General features: G+C 41.4%; 1 protein-coding gene across 1 annotated transcript; it reads right to left on the bottom strand.

Annotated features, from left to right (window-relative positions):
- Positions 1–689: 689 nt before the first annotated feature.
- Positions 690–3,940, bottom strand: smim29 (small integral membrane protein 29). The gene is made up of 5 exons (XM_068750535.1): positions 3,866–3,940; positions 3,114–3,417; positions 2,960–2,985; positions 2,765–2,870; positions 690–1,905 (listed from the first exon to the last, which is right to left on the bottom strand). Exons 2-5 carry the CDS (start codon positions 3,369–3,371, stop codon positions 1,840–1,842), a joined length of 456 nt encoding a protein of 151 aa, XP_068606636.1. The 5' UTR covers positions 3,372–3,417; positions 3,866–3,940; the 3' UTR covers positions 690–1,839.
- Between the last annotated feature and the right edge of the window lie 1,755 nt (positions 3,941–5,695).

The following is a 5,695-nucleotide window of genomic DNA, read 5'->3' as shown; positions in this document are numbered from 1 at the left end:
TGCTACAACACTCAGTTACGAAACCCGGCAAACTGCAAACAGGCATTACAAGTTCATACCTCACTTCAACGGCTTATTTTACCATATGATTTCATTTAACTTTGGTTTCTCTGGTGTAAGTTTTTTTTGTTTTTTGTTCTCTACCTGACTGTAACGAGGTATCAAGAGCTACCAAGGCGCATGAGCCGCGTACACGGGCACGCCTTGGTTCATTCATAACCGGACCTTGCCAGACCGGTTGTATTAAAAGTGTGAAGCAAGTCAGGGAGACCCGTCAGCTTGACGACTGTGGTAGATTAGCAGGTGTGCGTGTGTGTGTGTTTAACTTTTTTTTTTTTATTGGTTTAAATAACAATTCTTCTTGTGCACTGAAATATTGGTTCAGATGTTCATAGACCAATGTTTGTGTTGGTGATGGACACTTTACTTGTTCTGTTGGGCTCAGCGTGTTAAAGGCGCGACCAACACACAGTCACTCCTCGCCATCGTCACGGAGCGACCGTTTCACGTCCCCCTTTTCCAACATCCTCGCAAAAAACATTTCACACGCCGACATCTGGCGTTCCATCGTATACTGTCAGCGCGACGGGATCACTTTTTAAACGTACACCATATATAAATGTACAATGTCTATATTTCTATGGCGCCCTACAATTTGTATCAGAAATGGTCAATAAAGAGAATTCTTTGTCATTTTCTCTGTTGCAGCTTTTTTAATACGTGTGTGTGTGTGCATATTTACATGCAAGTGTTGACAATACACACCAGACATATCTGAAGTACACAAGGCAAAGTGTTTTAATTTCAGCGGTTCTATAAACCATAAAGTCTCCCAACAGTGCTTTTAGATTCACGTTTACAGCTTTTTTTGAATCAAATATAACCTGAAATTAAAGCTCGCCATTAATTTTGTATTTTATTTTTATCTGGGTGTTGCCCCAGCTCATAGATCACGAATGGATATGGTTATAAATGGGAAGCTTGAGGCTTGAGTTGTACACAGGTCGACTGCAGTAGAACATGTTGGAACGTGAATGAGTAATACATGTGTTCCCATTTAACGCTCTGCATTACATTTACATTCAGAAATGCAGATTTGGAAAAGGATGCAAAACGAGGGGTTTCCTGAGTGCTTGACACAGTCAGACCTATGGAATTCATCTCCAGCTCGAGGTACATTTGTTGGAGCCGTGTCCTGTAAACAGGACATTTTTAGGGTACTAGTCATGGTTCCTTGAGGGGATTAAAGGCGGCTGGTATTTACGTCCATATCTTGCCTTTCGTGCCATTGATGGGAGTCAAAGGATTTGGCTAGGCCATAAAAAAGATCGGGATCATATGGCAGCTAGTTAAATCCTGAGAGGAAGTAAAACGAGGGCCCTTTACGCTAAAGAAGAAAGAGAGAGGACTTAAGCAAACAAATGACTCCTAATAAAAATGAAATTAATGATTCAATCTTGATCAACGACTTTCAAACCTTCACAAAGTGATAGGTGTTTAGTAAATGTGATTTCAAACCACATTATTTTGAATGTAAACACTCCAACTTTTCATATTTCGAGTCCTTGAACAACACAGTAAAAGTCTAAATAAATAACATCAAATAAATTAAAGTACTTTGTCTGTAAGGCACAGAGAACTGGATTCAGAAGCATACAAAACAGCTGAGTTGCCTGTATTTGAAACAGAAAGGTGGCTCGGTTGGCCCGGATTGCTCAAAGTTAAGAGATAAATGGTGTCCAAGAAAAATTGGGTTTCCTGTGTCTCCTCAGAAATGGTTGATCACTTTGTCCAGCAGCTGTCTCTGTAATGAAAATGATCTTTCGTGGTTTGATACAATTATGTATCGACGTCGTTAGTCAGAGAGTGAAGCGGTTGGTAACTTCTGGCCCAGCCTTGTACAACCTGAGGAGACAAGATGCAAACAGCAAGTTTAGCTCACTAGTTTTTAAAAAGGGATAACTTCATATAACTTCATTGCAACGTTGTTCTCAAGGAGTATATTTAACATTTTTACCTTGCATTTATTGTCAGAAATTACCGGATTATATCACTAATCCAAGCTGGTCATCCTCCAATCCAGTCCATTGTAAGAGACTTAATGGTGAACTAGCCCTTTAAGGACATAATGTTCCTTGATATGGTTTTCCCCTTCCCAGTTCACAACAGTGGAGTGTAGCATGACGAGAAAGTTTGCGTCTGATCAACACTGCCACCCAGTGGCCAAGACGGCTAACTACAGAATGTTTTTTTTTTTTTTAAACTGTTGTTCTAACCATAATCATCAATTTATACCTTATTTCTTTAAACTGGAGCCTTTGAGCCACCAGGATTACCGAAGGAGACATTTTTGGTTTAGAGTTTAGTGGTTATAGTCATAGTGTTACTTTAAACCGTAGCTTTAAACCACTGCTCTAAATCACATGTATACATTAATATGTTGTCATTTTTAACTGCTTTAAATGAAAATAGAAAACGCAGGAAAAGTTAGAGGCAAACTTTAAAGTGTAAGAGGGTTCGATGCTTGCAAAAAAAAGAAAAAAAAACATTTGTACTACTACTGTTAATTCACTTTCTACGTGGAGAACAAGTGACTGAAGAAATGAGGAACTATTACGAACAATAAAAAAAAAAAAGAGGTAACAGTATATGCCTGTTGTGGAATATGAGGTCAGTGGTATTTCGACCTGACGTGCGCATATCATTTTCCCCACTCGTAGTTAGAATGTGGCAGAAAATACAAAGCTCAGATTGTGCATCACACCCGAGAGTCCTCTTCTCTCCACAGCATTTCTTGTTCAGCCTCATGAAGTTCCTCCGAAGGGTCGTAAGTGTAACTTGGTAACAGCTGATGGCGGAGCCTGTCAACTCTGAGGGACCAAAATAGATTCAATCAAAAATGGAACCGAATGCATTTCTCGCAGCCATAAATTCAGAATATGCAGACTGAAAGTCCTACCTTCTTTTCTTGCGAATATACATGACCTGGAAAGCAAGTAAAAAAAGAAGAGCGTTTAAGCAGTCTCTCAGGTATTACGTGACAAGCGTGTTTTCATGACACCTTTGCCGTGGCGTGCGTCATTTCACGCCAACCAACCCCGCGAACCACTTACCACAGCTACAGCTATCCCAATAATGGCGATGAGGAGCAAGGGCACAAACACGTAACCCACAGCCGAACCCTCATCCCTGGTGGCAGGAACCTGAGTGGTGCTGTTCATGGCCTGTGTACACCGGGGACCTGCTGGTGGGGGGGACCTGCTGGTGGGGGGGTGGGGGGCCCTTAGGAGCAGCAACACCCCTTCCTGAGGCAGACACCGTCCAGCGATTCTCCCCTCAAGCCGCCCGCTTGTTCCTGCCTCATCCTTCATGTGACTTCCACATGGTGTCCGCCGCCCTCCCTAATCAGCGAGTAATCTGAGTAAAAAGGAAACGACATTTAAATGAGGGAATTAAGGAAACTAAAATATAATGGAAGATAAGATGCCCTAACAAGTTGCCAGTTTTTCTGAATTATACCATTTAGTATAAAAGATAATGTGTAAACGTAAAGCAGAACATTTATTTTATTTTATTGTGGGAACTTTGCTAATATCGTGTGAGTAACGACAGTCGTTCCTCGCCGAGACAAACACGTAAACTGATTTGTTTTTAATTACCGCCGTAGCTGAACTTCCTTATTTACATCTTCCGCATTGGTCGAAGCCGACATGAAACCGCAGCTAGCGTTACCAGCTAGTAAACACGGGTAACGGTACCGCTAGCCGCGATAGAACCCACCACCGCGACTGACAGGTGGTTTGATTTCACTAAAAATATCAAATGCATTAGCATGAAACATGAGATGTAATAAATTAAGACAGACCTTTTCAGCGTTTCGATAAATTCCAGGAAATTGTCGCCTCGCTCGACCAACGTAACGTTGTGGTTTACGCAGTTTTCCTAAGCAGCGACACTTCCTGTTTGTACCCTTCAAAATAAGAGCAAGCAGGAAATGGCATTCGTACTGAACGCAGAGGAGCTTTTTCAGTACAACAGTTACTTAGAAATAAATAAATATCCAAGTCGTCCTAATGAAAAATATACATTTGTCATCATTCCTGGAATAAATGATCAAATTGAAAAGAAGGGAATCTCAGCCTCAGCAGAAACATGTTTGCATTTCACCGGAATATAAAGATCTCGAGTGTCATTGTCCTGCCGTGCAAGCGCAGCCATCCCCTGATGATGAAACATAATATTGCATAGCCTTATGTTGCAATGATATGTACACAGTACCTTCACTCTGTTCCAGCCCAGTCCTTTGGGACAGTCACACATAATAACCCTAACCCTAATGGATGAACAGTGAATAACAAGTTAGGCAATTACACGTGTAGACTTTACTCTATTCCGTTTGAAAACATTGTTATTCTTGTGTATTTGTATTCCTTGATATTTGTATGCCCATGTTTTAAATATAAATACTCAAATCTTTTGACTGTATAAACTTTTTTAAAAAAAACGGCCGCGGTTTGTTCTAATTTTTGCACTGTTGCCACTAGGCGGCGACAAACACCTACGGAACACAAGCCGATGGCATTATTCAGAGTTGAATTTTACATTTCCCGTGATTCCTCTAAATGATGAAGATGTTATTACAACACAATTGTGTATATGATGTCCTGCTATAATGTGAAAACAGAGAAAGGGGGTCATGCATGTGAGTATTTGTGCGGTCTTGTGTGACTAGAATGATCAAATTGCCTATATGCTGAGTAAAGTTTTATCAAAACACAACCATTCAGACCAAAACAAAAACCAGCAACTGACATTTTGTAGGCGGCGGCAACCATTCATTAATTTTCTTAACAGTTTAAACAGAAATTTGAGTTGGGGATCTATACTGGAGTCTATGGGCAAGAGGCTGGGTACACCCTGGACAAGCCGCCAGCTCATCGCAGTACAGGGGCCACACATAGACAGACAATCATTCACGCACACACTCACACCTATGGAGAATTTAGGTCCAAAATTGGATATGAACCTATGACCTTCTTGCTTTGGAGGTAACCATTCAAGCAAAGCCAAAAAATAAATAAATAAATAAAAATAGATGTCAGAACAGAGAGGTCTCTTTAGCTCCACCACGTTTTTCGAACACGTGTCCGATATGATCTCTCTGGCGCTTTCTCTTGCTTGCTCGCCACTTTGTTCGCCGCCTCCTGGCCCCCTGGCGGTTGGTCCAACTCTCCTCTCTCGTATTCTGTTGCTACAATTTTGGATTTTACATGAATATAACTAGAAGGTGAACGGAGCTTCGCTGAGTATTTAAAACAATGCATGAGGATTCAGTGCACCTGTTTCCTAGCCTGAGGACACCCACTGTCCACGTCCCTCGTCTCTGCAGTGTAGGAATGTGCGGACTTACATGACAAGCAAGAGGTGACGCCCCCCTCTCACAAGTCTCTCTGCTGATTGGTTGGAAAGTGGGGCTCTCCCCAGTTTATATTATGAACAAACAAACAAATAAATAATAATAATATTCTATCATTTCTATCACGGATAAACATAACCCACGCAGAAATGTCCACGCTCATGCGCGCTTTCAAACGTAAACGACCCCCCCCCCTCCTGCGAATGCATCGAGCAAATCTGACCTTAAAGCTCACATGACATATATTTGGAACGGAACTCGAAAGGGTTCCACATTATA

The sequence above is a fragment of the Brachionichthys hirsutus genome, chromosome 2 (genome assembly GCF_040956055.1).
Source record: "Brachionichthys hirsutus isolate HB-005 chromosome 2, CSIRO-AGI_Bhir_v1, whole genome shotgun sequence".
In the NCBI taxonomy this organism is placed as follows: Eukaryota; Metazoa; Chordata; class Actinopteri; order Lophiiformes; family Brachionichthyidae; genus Brachionichthys; species Brachionichthys hirsutus.
This window is presented reverse-complemented; position numbering and strand designations above follow the sequence as displayed.

Bases quoted from the DNA above. Each gene is read 5' to 3' on its own strand.
- smim29 (XM_068750535.1), bottom strand. From the start codon at position 3,371: ATGAAGGATGAGGCAGGAACAAGCGGGCGGCTTGAGGGGAGAATCGCT. The intron at 2,986-3,113 runs GTAAGTGGTTCG...CTTGCTTTCCAG, and splicing joins TTGGGATAGCTGTAGCTGTG to GTCATGTATATTCGCAAGAA. The intron at 1,906-2,764 runs GTGTGATGCACA...TTGTCTCCTCAG, and splicing joins GGAGAGAAGAGGACTCTCGG to GTTGTACAAGGCTGGGCCAG.